This window comes from Larus michahellis, unplaced genomic scaffold, assembly GCF_964199755.1.
Source record: "Larus michahellis unplaced genomic scaffold, bLarMic1.1 SCAFFOLD_567, whole genome shotgun sequence".
Taxonomy (NCBI): Eukaryota; Metazoa; Chordata; class Aves; order Charadriiformes; family Laridae; genus Larus; species Larus michahellis.
In genome coordinates this window covers 1,374-18,423 of record NW_027435941.1, presented here as the reverse complement: position 1 = coordinate 18,423, position 17,050 = coordinate 1,374, and the positions used below count along the sequence as shown (strand labels likewise).

The 17,050-nt window shown below is 71.8% G+C and overlaps 1 protein-coding gene across 1 annotated transcript; it reads left to right on the top strand.

Annotated features, from left to right (window-relative positions):
* Nucleotides 1-60: 60 nt before the first annotated feature.
* Nucleotides 61-16,789, top strand: LOC141736784 (myosin-binding protein C, fast-type-like; the record flags this gene model as incomplete). Its single annotated transcript, XM_074571353.1, is given in 12 exon segments — nt 61-208; nt 810-830; nt 947-1,024; nt 3,754-3,902; nt 5,016-5,033; nt 5,035-5,134; nt 6,153-6,201; nt 7,762-7,821; nt 11,226-11,419; nt 13,959-14,091; nt 16,453-16,577; nt 16,684-16,789. Coding segments are annotated over 12 exon segments (1,181 nt in total), but the record flags the coding sequence as incomplete, so codon positions are not given.
* Between the last annotated feature and the right edge of the window lie 261 nt (nt 16,790-17,050).

Below are 17,050 nucleotides of genomic sequence, written 5' to 3'. Positions count from 1 at the left end.
AATGGGGGGGGGGGGGGGCAATTGTGTCTCACCGCCCACCCCCCCCGCCCCCCCCCCCCCCCCAGCAGCCGCCAAGAAGGAGCTGAAAAAGGAGGAGAAAAAGGAGAAAAAGAGGAGAAAAAAGAGGAGAAAAAAGAGGAGAAAAAAGAGGAGAAAAAGGAGGGAAAACGGGCAAAAGGAGGCGGAGGCGGCGGGGGGGCGCCCAAAGGTTGGGGGGGGGGGGGTCAGGGTGCTTCGGGGGTGGGCGGGGGGGGGGCAGGGGGCTCAAGTCGGGGGCGGGGGGGGGGGGCTGGGTTTGGGGGGGGGCTCAGGGTGCCTGGCGGGGGGGGGAGGGGGGGTCGGTTTGGGGGGGGGCAATTTTGGGGTCTGGGTGTTTTGGGGGGTGGTTTTGGGGGGGATCGGTTTTGGGGGGTGGGTGTTTTCGGGGGGGGGGCGCGTACCTGGGGGGGGGGGGGGTCGGTTTTGGGGGTTGGGGGGGGCAATTTTGGGGTCTGGATGTTTTGGGGGGGGGGGGTCTGGTTTGTGGGGGGGGTCTGGGGTCTTGGGGGGTGGTTTGGGTGCCCAATTTTGGGGGGGGGAGGTTTTGGGGGGGTCCGGGGGGGGGGGGGGGTTCTGGGTGCTTGGGGGGGGTTGGGTGCCCAATTTTGGGCGGGGGAGGAGGTTTTGGGGGGGCGCTTGGGGGGGGGCGGTTGGGGTGCCCAATTTTGGGCGGGGGGGGGGGGAGGTTTGGGGGGGGGGGGAAGGGGGTTAATTTTTGGGTGCTGGGGGGGGTCCCCATTTTCTGACCCCCCCCCCATCTCTCTCTGCAGAGCCCAAGGATGACTCCCTGGGTGAGTGATGCCCCCCCCCTCCCCCCCCCAAATTTGGGTGACACCCTCCCCCCCCCCCCCCCCAGTGTGTCTCCCCCCCCTTGACTCTCCCCCCCCCCCCGTTTGCCCCCCCCCAGACGACATCCACCCCCCCGAGCCCCGCGACCCCGACGGGCTCTTCCTCAGCAAACCCCAGAGCGTCCTGGTGGAGGGCGGTAAGGGGGGGGCTATGGGGCTGGGGGGGTCCTGTGGGGCTGGGGGGGTCTCTGTGGGGCTGGGGGGGCCCCTGGGGGGGCCTATGGGGCTGGGGGGGGTGTCTGTGGGGCTGGGGGGGTCCCTGGGGGGGTATGGGGCTGGGGGGGGTCTCTGTGGGCTGGGGGCGGTCTCTGTGGGGCTGGGGGGGTCCCTGGGGGGCTATGGGGCTGGGGGGGGGTGTCTCTGTGGGGCTGGGGAGGTCTCTGTGGGGGCTGGGGGGGGTCCCTGGGGGGGGCTATGGGGCTGGGGGGGGTCTCTGGGGGGGTGGGGGTGTCCCTGGGGGGGGGCTTATGGGGCTGGGGGGGGGATCTCTGTGGGGGCTGGGGAGGTCTCTGTGGGGCTGGGGGAGGTCCCTGGGGGGGGCTATGGGGCTGGGGGGTGTCTCTGTGGGGCTGGGGGGGTCCCTGGGGGGGGTCTATGGGGCTGGGGGGGGTCTCTGTGGGGCTGGGGGGGGTCCCTGGGGGGGGCTATGGGGCTGGGGGGGGGATCTCTGTGGGGCTGGGGAGGTCTCTGTGGGGCTGGGGGGAGGTCCCTGGGGGGTCTATGGGGCTGTGGGGGTCTCTGGTGGGACTGGGGGGGGTCCTGGGGGGTCTATGGCGCTGGGGGGGGGGTCTCTGTGGGGCTGGGGTGTTCTGGAGGGATCCTGGGGGGCTGGGGGGGGTCTCTGTGGGCTGGGGAGGTCTCTGGGGGGGTGGGGGTGTCCCTGGGGGGGGCTATGGGGCTGGGGGGGGTCTCTGCGGGGCTGAAGGGTCTCTGTGGGGCTGGGGGGGGGGTCCTGTGGGGCTGGGGATGTCCCTGTGGGTGGGTCCTGTGGGGCTGGGGGGGGTCCCTGGGGGGGGTCTCTGTGGGCTGGGGGCGTCACTGGGGGGGGGTCCGGTGGGGCTGGGGAGGTCTCTGGGGGTGGGGGTGTCCCTGGGGGGGGGGCTATGGGGCTGGGGGGGGTCTCTGTGGGGCTGGGGAGGTCTCTGTGGGGCTGGGGGGGTGGTCCCTGTGGGGCTGGGGATGTCCCTGGGGGGGCTATGGGGCTGGGGGGGTCTCTGTGGGGCTGGGGGGGGCCCTGGGGGGGCCTATGGGGCTGGGGGGGGGGATCTCTGTGGGGCTGGGGGGGGGTTCCTGGGGGGGGCTATGGGGCTGGGGGGGGTCTCTGTGGGGCTGGGGGGGTCTCTGTGGGCTGGGGGGGGCCCCTGGGGGGCCTATGGGGCTGGGGGGGGGGTCTCTGTGGGGCTGGGGGGGGTTCCTGGGGGGGCTATGGGGCTGGGGGGGGGGTCTCTGTGGGGCTGGGTGGGGGTCTCTGTGGGGCTGGGGGAGGTCCCTGAGGGGTCTATGGGGCTGGGGGGTCTCTGTGAGGCTGGGGGTCCCTGGGGGGGCTATGGGGCTGGGTGGGTCCTGTGGGCTGGGGGGGTCTCTGTGGGGCTGGGGGGGGCCCCTGGGGGGCCTATGGGGGCTGGGGGGGGTCTCTGTGGGGCTGGGGGGGGTCCTGTGGGGCTGGGGGGGTCTCTGTGGGACTGGGGGGGGTCCCTGGGGGGGTCTATGGGGCTGGGGGGGGTCTCTGTGGGGCTGGGGGGGGTCCCTAGGGGGGCTATGGGGCTGGGGGGGGTCTCTGTGGGGCTGGGGGGGGTCCCTGGGGGGAGATCTCTGTGGGGCTGGGGGAGGTCCCTGGGGGGTCTATGGGGCTGTGGGGGTCTCTGTGGGACTGGGGGGGGTCCCTGGGGGGGGCCTATGGGGCTGGGGGGGGTCTCTGTGGGACTGGGGGGGGGTCCCTGGGGGGGGCTATGGGGCTGGGGGGGGTCTCTGTGGGGCTGGGGGGGGTCCCTGGGGGGGGCTATGGGGCTGGGGGGGAGATCTCTGTGGGGCTGGGGAGGTCTCTGTGGGGCTGGGGAGGTCCCTGGGGGGTCTATGGGGCTGTGGGGGTCTCTGTGGGACTGGGGGGGGTCCCTGGGGGGGGCTATGGGGCTGGGGGGGGTCTCTGTGGGGCTGGGGGGGTCCCTGGGGGGGGGGTCTCTGTGGGGCTGGGGGCGTCACTGGGGGGGGGGGGGGTCCGGTGGGGCTGGGGAGGTCTCTGGGGGGGTGGGGGTGTCCTGGGGGGGGCTATGGGGCTGGGGGGTCTCTGTGGGGCTGGAGGGGGGTCCCTGGGAGGGGTGGCCGTGTGTGGGGTTTGGTGGCCCCAGAGAAGGACGTGGTGGCCATGGACTGGGGTGACTGGGAAGGGGCTGTTGGGATTTGGTGGCCATTTGGGGGAGCTGATGGCCACGCGGGGAGTTGGTGGCCGTGTGGGGGAGTTGGTGGCCATGTGGGGGAGTTGGTGGCCATGTGGGAAGTTGGTGGCCGTGTGGGGGAGTTGGTGGCCGTGCGGGGGATTTGGTGGCCATGTGTGGGATTTGGTGGCCATGTGGGGGAGTTGGTGGCCACGCGGGGAGTTGGTGGCCGTGTGGGGGAGTTGGTGGCCATGTGGGGGAGTTGGTGGCCGTGTGGGGGAGTTGGTGGCCATGTGGGGAAGTTGGTGGCCGTGCGGGGGATTTGGTGGCCATGTTTGGGGGATTTGGTGGCCGTGCAGGGGATTTGGTGGCCATGTTGGGATTTGGTGGCCGTGTGGGGGATTTGGTGGCCATGTTGGGATTTGGTGGCCATGGGGGGATTTGGTGGCCTTGTGGGGGAGCTGATGGCCGCGCGGGGGATTCGGTGGCCCCAGGGAAGGACGTGGTGGCCGTGGCCCGCGTGGACGGCTCCCAGCTCCCCACCAAACCCACCCTCAAGTGGTTCAAGGGGAAGTGGCTGGAGCTCGGCATCAAGAGCGGGACCCGCTTCCAGTTCAGGGAGGCCTTCGACAAGGAGAGCAAGGTGGGGGCACTGGGGGGGACTGGGAGGGACTGGGGGGCACTGGGAGGGACTGGGAGGGACTGGGAGGGACTGGGAGGGGGCGTGGAGGGGTACTGGGAGGGACTGGGAGGGACTGGGAGGGGGTTTGGGGGGCACTGGGAGGGACTGGAGGGACTGGGAGGGGGCGTGGAGGGTACTGGGAGGGACTGGGAGGGACTGGGAGGGGGTTTGGGGGGCACTGGGAGGGACTGGGAGGGACTGGGGAGGGACTGGGAGGGGGTTTGGGGGGCACTGGGGGGGACTGGGAGGGACTGAGAGGGGTTTGGGGGGCACTGGGAGGGACTGGGAGGGACTGGAGGGGGTTTGGGGGGCACTGGGAGGGACTGGGAGGGGGCGTGGAGGGTACTGGGAGGGACTGGGAGGGACTGGGAGGGGGTTTGGGGGCACTGGGGGGGACTGGGAGGGACTGGGAGGGGGTTTGGGGGGCACTGGGGGGACTGGGAGGGACTGGAAGGGGTTTGGGGGGCACTGGGGGGCACTGGGAGGGGGTTTGGGGGCACTGGGGGGCACTGGGGGGGACTGGGAGGGGGTCTGGGGGGCACTGGGAGGGACTGGGGGGACTGGGAGGGGGTTTGGGGGGCACTGGGGGGCACTGGGAGGGACTGGAGGGGTCTGGGGGCACTGGGAGTGACTGGGGGGGACTGGGAGGGGGTTTGGGGGCACTGGGAGGGACTGGGAGGGACCGGGAGGGGTCTGGGGGCACTGGGAGGGACTGGGAGGGGGTCTGGGGGGCACTGGGAGGACTGGGAGGGGGTTTGGGGGCACTGGGAGGGACTGGGAGGGGGACTGGGAGGGGGCGTGGAGGGTACTGGGAGGACTGGGGGGGACTGGGGGGGGGTGTGGGGGGGACTGGAGGACTGGGGCACTGGGAGGGACTGGGAGGGACTGGGAGGGGGTTTGGGGGGCACTGGGGGGCACTGGGAGGGACTGGGGGGCACTGGGATGGGTCCCTGCTGTGCCCCTCACTGTGTCCATCCCGTGTCCCCACGGCCCCCCCGTCCCCCCCATGTCCCTCTGTCCCCTGTCCCCCCCGTGTCCCCACCGTCCCCCCCGTGTCCCCCCCCCGCCCCCCAGGTGTACACCTTCGAGCTGCACATCGCCCAAGGTGGCCCTGGGCGACCGCGGGGACTATCGCTGCGAGGTGACGGCCAAGGACAAGAAGGACAGCTGCTCCTTCAACATCGACGTGGAGGGTCAGCGCCCCCCCCGCCCCCCCCCGGCACCCCCCAAACCCCCCCGGGACCCCCCCGGGACCCCCCCAAACCCCCCGGGACCCCCCGGGACCTCCCGGCCCCCGGGCCCCCCCCAAACCCCCCAAACCCGGCCGGGAGGTCCCGGCCCCCCCCGGCCCCCCCCAAACCCCCCGGGACCCCCCGGGACCCCCCCGGGACTCCCCGGCACCCCCAAACCTCCCCGAGACCCCAAACCCCCCCCCGGGACCCCCAAACCTCCCCGAGACCCCCAACCCCCCCCCCGGGAACCCCCAACCCCCCCCCCGGGACCCCCCGGCACCTCCCCGAGACCCCCCCAAACCTCCCCGGGATCCCCAACCCCCCCGGGACCCCCCCCAAACCTCCCGAGACCCCCAAACCCCCCCGGGACCCCCCGGGACCCCCCAAACCTCCCCGGGACCCCCCGGCACCTCCCCGGGACCCCCCCAAACCTCTCCGAGACCCCCAACCCCCTCCGGGACCCACCCCCGGGACCCCAACCTCCCCCCGGGACACCTCTGGGACCCCCCAAACCCCCCCGGGACCCCCAGACCCCCCTGGGACCACCGGGACCCCCCCGAAACCTCCCTGAGACCCCCAAACCCCCCCGGGACCCCCAAGCTCCCCCCGGGACAACTCTGGGACCCCCCAAACCCCCCAAATTCCACCCCCGGGACCCCCAAACCCCCCCGAGACCCCCAACCCCCTCTGGGACCCCCCCTGTGGGACCCCCCCCCAAACCCCCCCGGACCCCCTGGGACCCCTCCTGACCCCCCTGAGACCCCCCCAGAACCCCCCAGACCCCCTCCACGACCCCTGAGACTCCCCCCCGGGACCCCCCCCCAAGATCCCCCGGGACCCTCCATGAGACCCCCCCCCCCCCCGGGACGGGTACGGGGGGGGACCCGGGACATTTTGGGGACACGGGGGGGGGGGGTGGGGGGGTGTGTTTGCCGTGGGGGGGGGGTCTCACGTCACCTCTCCCCCCCCCCCCCAACAGCGCCCCCCCCCAGCAACAATGACAACGTGTTGCAGGCCTTCAAGAGGACGTGAGTGTTGTGTGCCCCCCCCTCCCCCCCCCAAAAAATGGATGGGGGACACCCCCCCCCCACCCACCCCCCGCCATGGACCCCCTGGGACCCCCCCCCCCCCACCCCAAGACCCATCTGGAGGCCTGGGACCCCCCCCCAAGTCACCGTGGGACCCCCCCCCAGCACCCCAAGGACACCCCCCCCCCCACCAAGGACCCCCTGGGACCCTCCTGCACCCCAAGGAACCCCCCCGGGACCCCCCCAGCACCCCAAGGACACCCCCCCCCCACCAAGGACCCCCTGGGACCCTCCTGCACCCCAAGGACCCCCCCCCCCAGTTCACCCTGGGACACCCCCCCCCTCCCAGCACCCCAAGAACCCCTGGGCCCCCCCCCCCCCCCGGGGGACACTCCCCCCCCGCCAATTCATCCTGGAACACCCCGGGACCCCCCCCCCCCCAGCACCCCAAGGACCCCCCCCGGGACCCCCAAAGGACCCTCTGGGACCCTCCTGCACCCCAGGGCCCCCCCAATTCCCCCTGGGACCCCACCCCCCCCAGCACACTGAGGAGCCCCCCTGGGGACCCCCCCGGGACCCCCCCAATTCATCCTGGAACCCCCTGGGACCCCCCCCGCACCTCAAAGACCCCCTGGGACCCCCTAATTTGCCCTGAGACACCCCTGGGACCCCCCCCAGCACCCCAAGAACCCCCTGGGGACCGACCCCCCCCCCCCCAATTCACCCTGGAACCCCCCCGGGACCCCCCCAAAGGACCCCCTGGGACCCCCCCTGCACCCCAAGGAACCCCTGGGGACCCCCCCTGGGACCCCCCCCCCCCCTCAGTTCACCCTGGGACCCCCCAGCACAGTGAGGACCCCCCTGGGGACCCCCCCGGGACCCCCCCAAATTCATGCTGGAACACCCCGGGACCCCCCCCGCACCCCAAGAACCCCCTGGGACCCCCCCCGGGACCCTCCCCCCAAATTCACTCTGGAACCCCCCGGGACCCCCCCCAAAGGACCCCCTGGGACCCCCCTGCACCCCAAGGAACCCCTGGGGACCCCCCCCCGGGACCTCCCCAGTTCACCCTGGGATCCCCCCCCCCCCAGCACCCCAAAGACCCCCCTGGGACCCCCAAAGGACCCCCTGGGACCCCCCTGCACTCCAAGGAACCCCTGGGGACCCCCCACCGGGACCCCCCCAGTTCACCCTGGACCCCCCCCCAGCACCCCAAGGACCCCCCTGGGACCCCCAAAGGACCCCCCTGGGACCCTCCTGCACCCCAAGGAACCCCTGGGACCCCCCCGGGACCCCCCCAGTTCACCCTAGGACCCCCTGGGAACCCCTGGGACCCCCCCCCCCACCGGGACCCCCCCCAATTCACCCTGGGGACCCCCCCAGCACCCCAAGGACCCCCCTGGGGACCCATCCGTCACCCACCCCCCCCACACAAGTTTCACCATGGGGACACCCCCACCCCCCACAACCAGCACCCCAATGACCCCCCCCGGTCGGTCCCCCCCCCCCGACCACCCCCCTGACCCCCCCCCCCGCCTTCCCCCCCCCCGGTCCCCGCAGGGGGGAGGCCAAGGGCGACATGGCGGGGGAGCTGGACTTCAGTGGGCTGCTCAAGAAGAGGTGGGCGTGCGAGGGGCGTGCGAGGGGACGGGGGGGTCCCCGGGGGGGGGGGTGGGGAAGGTGCAAGGGGTGGGGGTGGGGTTGGGGGGGGCGCAAGAGGCGTGCGAGGGGCGTGCAAGGGGATGGGGGTGTGCGAGGGGCGTGCGAGGGGCGCGCGAGGGGGTCTGGGGGGGCGTGTGAGGGGGGGTGAGGGGTGTGGGAGGGGATGGGGGCGTGCAAGGGGGGTGCGAGGCGTGTGCAAGGTGGTGGGGGGCGTGCGAGGGGTGTGCGAGGGGCGTGCGAGGGGCGTGCAAGGGGGGTCTGGGGGAGTGTGAGGGGCGTGCGAGGCGTGTGCAAGGGGATGGGGGTGTGCGAGGGGCGTGCGAGGGACGTGCAAGGTGGTGGGGGGCGTGCGAGGGGCGTGCGGGGGGGTGAGGGGTGTGGGAGGGGATGGGGGGCGTGCGAGAGGGTCAGGGGGCGTGCAAGGCGTGTGCAAGGGGATGGGGGCGTGCGAGGGGGTCAGGGGGGCGTGCAAGGGGGATGCGAGGCGTGTGCAAGGTGGTGGGGAGCGTGTGAGAGGTGTGCAAGGGGCGTGCGAGGGGCGTGCAAGGGGATGGGGGTGTGCAAGGGGCGCGCGAGGGGGTCTGGGGGGGCGTGCGAGGGGGGGTGAGGGGTGTGGGAGGGGATGGGGGCGTGCAAGGGGGGTGCGAGGCATGTGCAAAGTGGTGGGGGGCGTGCGAGGGGTGTGCGAGGGGGTCTGGGGGCGTGCAAGGGGGGTCTGGGGGAGTGTGAGGGGCGTGCGAGGCGTGTGCAAGGGGATGGGGGCGTGCGAGGGGGGTCTGGGGGCGTGCGAGGGACGTGCAAGGTGGTGGGGGGCGTGTGAGGGGCGTGTGAGGGGTGTGCAAGGGGATGGGGGGGCGTGCAAGGGGTGTGCGAGGGGGTCAGGGGGGCGTGCAAGGGGCTGCGAGGCGTGTGCAAGGTGGTGGGGGCGTGCGAGACGTGTGCAAGGGGATGGGGCCTGTAAGGGGCGTGTGAGGGGCGTGCGAGGGGGTCTGGGGGCGTGCGAGGGACGTGCGAGGCGTGTGCAAGGGGATGGGGCGTGCGAGGGGCGTGCAAGGGGGGGTGAGGGGTGTGGGAGGGGGTGGGGGTGTGCGAGGGGGCCAGGGGGCGTGCAAGGGGGGTGCGAGGGGTGTGCAAGGTGGTGGGGGGCGTGCGAGGGGGTCAGGGGGCGTGCAAGGCGTGTGCAAGGGGATCGGGGGGTGTGCGAGGGGCGTGCGAGGGGGTCTGGGGGCGTGTGAGGGGAGGTGAGGTGTGTGGGAGGGGATGGGGGCGTGCAAGGGGGTGCGAGGCGTGTGCAAGGTGGTGGGGAGCGTGCAAAGGGCGTGCGAGGGGGTCAGGGGGCTTGCAAGGCATGTGCAAGGGGATCGGGGGGTGTGCGAGGGGCGTGCGAGGGGGTCTGGGGGTGTGCAAGGCGTGTGCAAGGGGATGGGGGCATGTGAGGGGCGTGCGAGGGGTGTGCAAGGGGATGGGGGGGCGTGCAAGGGGTGTGCAAGGGGATGGGGGCGTGCAAGGGGGATGCGAGGCGTGTGCAAGGTGGTGGGGGGCGTGCGAGAGGTGTGCAAGGGGATGGGGGTGTGCAAGGGGCGTGCGAGGGGGTCGGGGGCGTGCAAGGGGTGTGCAAGGGGATGGGGGCGTGTGAGGGGCGTGCGAGGTGGTGGGGGGGCGTGTGAGGGGTGTGCGAGGTGGTGGGGGGCGTGTGAGGGGTGTGCAAGGGGGGGTGAGGGGTGTGGGAGGGGATGGGGACGTGCGAGGGGCGTGCGAGGGGGGGTGCATGGGGGGGGTGTGTGGAAGGTGCAAGGGGTGGGGGTGGGGGAGGTGCAAGAGGCGTGCGAGGGACGTGCAAGGTGGTGGGGAGTGTGCGAGGGGGTCTGGGGGTGTGCGAGGGGCGTGCGAGGTGGTGGGGGGGGCGTGTGAGGGGCGTGTGAGGGGTGTGCAAGGGGATGGGGGTGTGCGAGGGGCGTGCGAGGGGCATGCGAGGGGGTCTGGGGGGCGTGCGAGGGGCGTGCAAGGGGGGGCGAGGGCTGTGGGAGGGGATGGGGGGGTGTGCAAGGGGCGTGCGAGGGGGTCTGGGGGGCGTGCAAGGCCTGTGTGAGGATGAAGAGGGTGAAGGGGGGAGGGGGTCCAGGCTGGGCCTTGGCCGCCATGGCCATGCAACGGGGGGGGGGTATGAAGGGTGTGCAAGCCTCGTGCAAGGCTCGTGCAAGGCTCATGCGAGCCCGTGCGAGGGGTGTGTGAAGGCCGTGAGGATGAGGAAGGTGAAGGGGGGGTCCAGGCTGGGCCTTGGCCGCCATGGCCGTGCAACGGGGGGGTGTGTGTGTGTGTGTGCGACCCTTGTGCGAGCCTCGTGTGAGCCTCGTGCGAGCCCGTGCGAGGGGTGTGTGAAGGCCGTGAGGATGAGGAAGGTGAAGGGGGGGCTCCAGGCTGGGCCTTGGCCGCCATGGCTGTGCAAGGGGGGGGTGGGATGTGTGTGTGTGACCCTCGTGCGAGCCTCGTGTGACCCTCGTGCGAGCCTCGTGCAAGCCCGTGCAAGGGGTATGTGAAGATGAGGAGGGTGAAGGGGGGGTCCAGGCTGGGCCTTGGCCGCCATGGCTGTGCAATGGGGGTGTGTGTGTGTGTGTGAGAGACCCTTGTGCGACCCTCGTGCGACCCTCGTGCGAGCCCGTGTGAGGGATGCGTGAAGGCTGTGAGGATGAGGAAGGTGAAGGGGGGGGGGGTCCAGGCTGGGCCTTGGCCGCCATGGCTGTGCAAGGGGGGTGGGACGTGTGTGTGCGCGACCCTCGTGCGAGCCTCGTGTGACCCTCGTGTGAGCCTCGTGTGAGCCTCGTGCGAGCCCGTGCGAGGGGTGTGTGAAGGCTGTGAGGATGAGGAGGGCGAAGGGGGGGGCTCCAGGCTGGGCCGTGGGCACTATGGCCGTGCAAGGGGGGTGTGTGTGTGTGTGCGACCCTCGTGTGAGCCTCGTGCGACCCTCGTGCGAGCCCGTGCGAGGGATGCGTGAAGGCTGTGAGGATGAGGAGGGCGAAGGGGGGGGGGTCCAGGCTGGGCCGTGGCCGCCATGGCTGTGCAAGGGGGGGGTGGGATGTGTGTGCGCGACCCTCGTGCGACCCTCGTGTGACCCTCGTGCGACCCTCGTGTGACCCTCGTGCGAGCCTCGTGTGACCCTCGTGCGAGCCCGTGCGAGGGGTGTGTGAAGGCCGTGAGGATGAGGAGGGTGAAGAGGGGGCTCCAGGCTGGGCCGTGGCCGCCATGGCCGTGCAAGTGGGGGGGTGGGACGTGTGTGTGCGCGACCCTCGTGCGAGCCTCGTGTGACCCTCGTGCGAGCCTCGTGCGAGCGGTGCCGTGGCGGGGGGGGTGTGGGGGTCGCGCAGGGAGGTGCAGGTGGAGGAGAAGAAGAAGAAGAAGGAGGAGGACGATCAGTTCCCCCCCGAGATCTGGGAGCTGCTGAAGGGGGTGACGAAGAAGAGCGAGTACGAGCGCATCGCCTTCCAGTACGGCATCACCGACCTGCGCGGCATGCTCAAGCGCCTCAAGAAGATCAAGGTGGAGCCCAAGAAGAGCGAAGGTGGGGCCCGGGGGGGCGAGGTGTGGGGCTGGGGAGGGGGGATGTGGGGCTGGGGAGGGGGATTGGGGCGGCTGGGGGGCTGGGGAGGGGAGATGGGGGGCTGGGAAGGGGGATTTGGGGGGATAACGGGGCTGGGGGGGAGATACGGGGGTCTATGGGGCTGGGGAGGGGAGATGTGGGGCTGGGAAGGGGGATTTGGGGGGATAACGGGGCTGGGGGGGGAGATATGGGGGTCTGTGGGGCTGGGGAGGGGAGATGTGGGGCTGGGGAGGGGGATTTGGGGGGATAACGGGGCTGGGGAGGGGAGATATGGGGGTCTGTGGGGCTGGGGAGGGGAGATGTGGGGCTGGGGAGGGGGATCGGGGGCGGCTGGGGGGCTGGGGAGGGGAGATGGGGGGCTGGGAAGGGGGATTTGGGGGGATAACGGGGCTGGGGGGGGAGATATGGGGGTCTGTGGGGCTGGGGAGGGGAGATGTGGGGCTGGGAAGGGGGATTTGGGGGGCTAACGGGGCTGGGGGGGGAGATACGGGGGTCTATGGGGCTGGGGAGGGGGGATGTGGGGCTGGGGAGGGGGATCGGGGGCGGCTGGGGGGCTGGGGAGGGGAGATGGGGGGCTGGGGAGGGGGATTTGGGGGCATAACGGGGCTGGGGGGGGAGATACAGGGGTCTATGGGGCTGGGGAAGGGAGGTGTGGGGCTGGGGAGGGGGGATGTGGGGCTGGGGAGGGGGATTGGGGCGGCTGGGGGGCTGGGGAGGGGAGATGGGGGGCTGGGAAGGGGGATTTGGGGGGATAACGGGGCTGGGGGGGAGATACGGGGGTCTATGGGGCTGGGGAGGGGAGATGTGGGGCTGGGAAGGGGGATTTGGGGGGATAACGGGGCTGGGGGGGGAGATATGGGGGTCTGTGGGGCTGGGGAGGGGAGATGTGGGGCTGGGGAGGGGGATTTGGGGGGATAACGGGGCTGGGGAGGGGAGATATGGGGGTCTGTGGGGCTGGGGAGGGGAGATGTGGGGCTGGGGAGGGGGATCGGGGGCGGCTGGGGGGCTGGGGAGGGGAGATGGGGGGCTGGGAAGGGGGATTTGGGGGGATAACGGGGCTGGGGGGGGAGATATGGGGGTCTGTGGGGCTGGGGAGGGGAGATGTGGGGCTGGGGAGGGGGATTTGGGGGGATAACGGGGCTGGGGAGGGGAGATATGGGGGTCTGTGGGGCTGGGGAGGGGAGATGTGGGGCTGGGGAGGGGGATCGGGGGCGGCTGGGGGGCTGGGGAGGGGAGATGTGGGGCTGGGAAGGGGGATTTGGGGGGATAACGGGGCTGGGGGGGGGAGATACGGGGTTCTATGGGGCTGGGGAAGGGAGATGTGGGGCTGGGGAGGGGGGATGTGGGGCTGGGGAGGAGGATTGGGGGGGCTGGGGGTCTGGGGAGGGGAGATGGGGGGCTGGGGAGGGGAGATGTGGGGCTGGGAAGGGGAATTTGGGGGGATAACGGGGCTGGGGGGGGAGGTATGGGGGTCTATGGGGCGGGGGAGGGGAGATGTGGGGCTGGGGAGGGGGGATGTGGGGCTGGGGAGGGGGGATGTGGGGCTGGGGAGGAGGATTGGGGGGGCTGGGGGGCTGGGGAGGGGAGATGTGGGGCTGGGAAGGGGGATTTGGGGGGATAACGGGGCTGGGGGGGGAGATACGGGGTTCTATGGGGCTGGGGAGGGGAGATACGGGGTCTGGGAAGGGAGATGTGGGGCTGGGGAGGGGGATTTGGGGGCATAACGGGGCTGGGGGGGGAGATATGGGGGTCTATGGGGCTGGGGAGGGGAGATGGGGGGCTGGGAAGGGGGATTTGGGGGGATAACGGATCTGGGGTGGGGAGATGGGGGGTCTGGGGGGCTGGGGAGGGGAGATGTGGGGCTGGGGAGGGGAGATGGGGGGATGGGGAGGGGGATCGGGGGTCTGTGGGGCTGGGAAGGGGGCTGTGGGGCTGGAGAATGGGGCCATGGGGCTGGGGAGGTGGGAAGTGGGGCTCTATGGGGCTGGGGAAGGGAGATGTGGGGCTGGGGAGGGGAGATGTGGGGTCTAGGGGGGGAGATATGGGGCTGGGGGGGGGGGATGTGGGGGCCTATGGGGCTGGAGATCGGGGCTATGGGGCTGGGGAGGTGGGACGCGGGGCTCTATGGGGCTGGGGAGGGGAGATGTGGGGCTGGGGAGGGGGATTTGGTGGGATAATGGAGCTGGGGGGGGGAGATATGGGGGTCTATGGGGCTGGGGAGGGGAGATGTGGGGTGTAAGGGGGGGAGATATGGGGCTGGGGAGCGGGGGGGGGATGCGGGGCCCTATGGGGCTGGGGAAAGGGGGCTGTGGGGCTCTATGGGGCTGGCGAGGGGAATGTGGGGCTGGAGGCTGGAGCTGCGGGAGTCGGGCGGGGGGGGGCCCTCCCTGTGTGGGGCCCACGGTGTGTGTGTGGGGGGGGGATGGGGTGCCGTGGGGCGCTGTGGGGCGCTGTGGGGCGCTGTGGGGCGCCCCCCGACCCCCCGTCCTCTGCCCCCCAGCCTTCATCCGCAAGCTGGACCCCGCGTACCAGGTGGACAAAGGCAACAAGATCAAGCTCATGGTGGAGCTCAGCGACCCCGACCTGCCCCTCAAGTGGTACAAGAACGGGCAGCTCATCAAACCCAGCACCAAGTGAGCCCCGGGCATGTGGGGCGGGATGTGGGGCAGGATGTGGGGCTGGGGAGGGAGTGGGGGGGTCAGGGAAGGGCAGTAAAGGGGGTTATGGGGGGTTATGGGGGGCTGGAGGGGGGTAGAAGAAGGGGCAGCTCATCAAACCCAGCACCGAGTGAGCCCTGGGGATGTGGGGCGGGATGTGGGGCAGGATGTGGGGCGAGTTGGGGGGCTGGGGAGGGGGCTGGAGGGGGTTTATGTGGGGCTGGAGGGGGATACAGGGGGGTTATGGGGGGTTATGGGGGGCTGGAGGGGGGTAGAAGAAGGGGCAGCTCCTCAAACCCAGCACTGTGTGAGCCCTGGGGATGTGGGGCAGGATGTGGGGTGGGATGTGGGGCGAGTTGGGGGGCTGGGGAGGGGGTTATGTGGGGCTGGAGGGGGATACAGGGAGGTTATGGGGGGTTATGGGGGGCTGGAGGGGGGTAGAAGAAGGGGCAGCTCATCAAAACCCAGCACCAAGTGATGCCTGGGCATGTGGGGCGGGATGTGGGGCGGGATGTGGGGCGAGTTGGGGGGCTGGGGAGGGGGTTTATGTGGGGCTGGAGGGGGATACAGGGGGGTTATGGGGGGCTGGAGGGGGGTAGAAGAAGGGGCAGCTCGTCAAACCCAGCACCGAGTGAGCCCCGGGCATGTGGGGCGGGATGTGGGGCAGGATGTGGGGCGAGTTGGGGGGCTGGGGAGGGGGCTGGAGGGGGTTTCTGTGGGGCTGGAGGGGGATACAAGGGGGTTTTGGGGGGCTATGGGGGGCTGGAGGGGGGTAGAAGAAGGGGCAGCTCATCAAACCCAGCACCGAGTGAGCCCCGGGCATGTGGGGCGGGATGTGGGGCGAGTTGGGGGGCTGGGGAGGGGGCTGGAGGGGGTTTATGTGGGGCTGGAGGGGGATACAGGGGGGTTATGGGGGTGGGATGGGGGGTAGAAGAAGGGGCAGCTCATCAAACCCAGCACCAAGTGAGCCCCGGGCATGTGGGGCGGGATGTGGGGCAGGATGTGGGGCAGGATGTGGGGCTGGGGAGGGAGTGGGGGGGTCAGGGATGGGCGGTACAGGGGGGTTATGGGGGGTTTTGGGGGGTTTTGGGGGGCTATGGGGGGCTGGAGGGGGGTAGAAGAAGGGGCAGCTCATCAAACCCAGCACCGAGTGAGCCCCGGGCATGTGGGGCGGGATGTGGGGCAGGATGTGGGGCGAGCTGGGGGGCTGGGGAGGGGGTTATGTGGGGCTGGAGGGGGATACAGGGGGGTTATGGGGGGTTTTGGGGTGATGGAGAGGGGCTGAAGGGGGGTTCCAGGGGGGTTATGGGGGTCTGGGGGGGCTGGAGGTGGGTTATGGGGGGATGTGGGGCAGGATGTGGGGCTGAGGAGGGGGCTGGAGAGGGTTTATGTGGGGCTGGAGGGGGATACAGGGGGATTATGGGGGGCTGGAGGGGGGTAGAAGAAGGGGCAGCTCATCAAACCCAGCACTGAGTGAGCCCCGGGCATGTGGGGCGGGATGTGGGGCAGGATGTGGGGCGAGTTGGGGGGCTGGGGAGGGGGTTATGTGGGGCTGGAGGGGGATACAGGGGGGTTTTGGGGTGATGGAGAGGGGCTGGAGGGGGGAGTCGGGGGGGGTCTGGAGGTGGGTTATGGGGGGATGTGGGGCGGGATGTGGGGCTGGGGGTCAGGGCTGGGGGGTCCAGGGGGGGTTACGGGGGGGGGGGGGGGGGCTCTGGGGGTGGGGGAGGGGGATTTGGGGCTCCGTGGGGCTGTGTGTGTGTCCCCCCCACCCCCCACCCCCCCGTTGTCCCCGTGTTCCCCCCCACGTCCCCGTGTTGCCCCACAACCTGGTGTCCCCCCGTGTCTACGTCCACCACGTGTCCCCCCACGTCCCCCCGTCTCCCCACATCCCCCCGAATCCTGGTGTCCCCCCGTGTCCCCCCCCATCCAACATCCCCCATTGTCCCCCCCACAACCCCGTGTCCCCTCTACGTCCCCGTGTCGCCCCACAACCTGGTGTCCCCCCACGTCTATGTCCACCACGTGTCCCACCGTGTCCCCCTGAATCCTGGTGTCCCCCCACGTCTACGTCCGCCCCGTGTCCCCCCGTGTACCCCCGTGTCCCCCCGCCATCCAACGTCCCCCATTGTCCCCGTGTCCCCCCCCATGTCCCCGTGTCGCCCCACAACCTGGTGTCCCCCCATGTCTACGTCCACCACGTGTCCCCCCGTGTCCCCCTGAATCCTGGTGTCCCCCCATATCTACGTCCGCCCCGTGTCCCCCCGTGTCCCCCCGTGTCCCCCCGCCATCCAACGGCCCCCGTTGTCCCCCGTGTCCCCGTCCCCCCCCCCCCAGGTACGTCTTCGAGAACGTGGGGCTGAAGCGCATCCTCACCATCCACAAGTGCTCCTTGGCCGACGACGCCGCCTACGAGTGTCGCGTCAACGAGGAGAAATGCTTCACCGAGGTCTTCGTCAAAGGTGGGCGCCCCCCAGCGGGGGGGCGGGGGGGGACGGTCCCCGTGACACCCCCCCCCACCCCCCCCACCCCCAACCCCGGGGTGACCTTGCGCCCCTCCCCCCCCAGAGCCCCCCGTGACCATCGCCAAGGGCCTGGACGACCAGCAGGTGGTGGTGGGCGAGCGGGTGGTGCTGGAGGCCGAGGTCTCGGAGGAGGGCGCCCAAGTCATGTGGTGAGCGGGGGAGGGGGGGTGGGGGGCACCCATGTCCACGTGGCCACACGGCGGGGTGGGGGGGGGTGGGGTGTCCTTGTCTCCCTCCAGCCCACCAGTGGGTGGCCGTGGGCTCGCGCGGGGGGCCAGCCCCACCACCACGTGGCCATCTCCATCCCGTGGCCATCTCCATCCCGTGGCCATCTCCACCACGTGGCCATCTCCATCCCGTGGCCATCTCCACGTGTCCATCTCCACCACCCACGTCCATCCCACCACGTC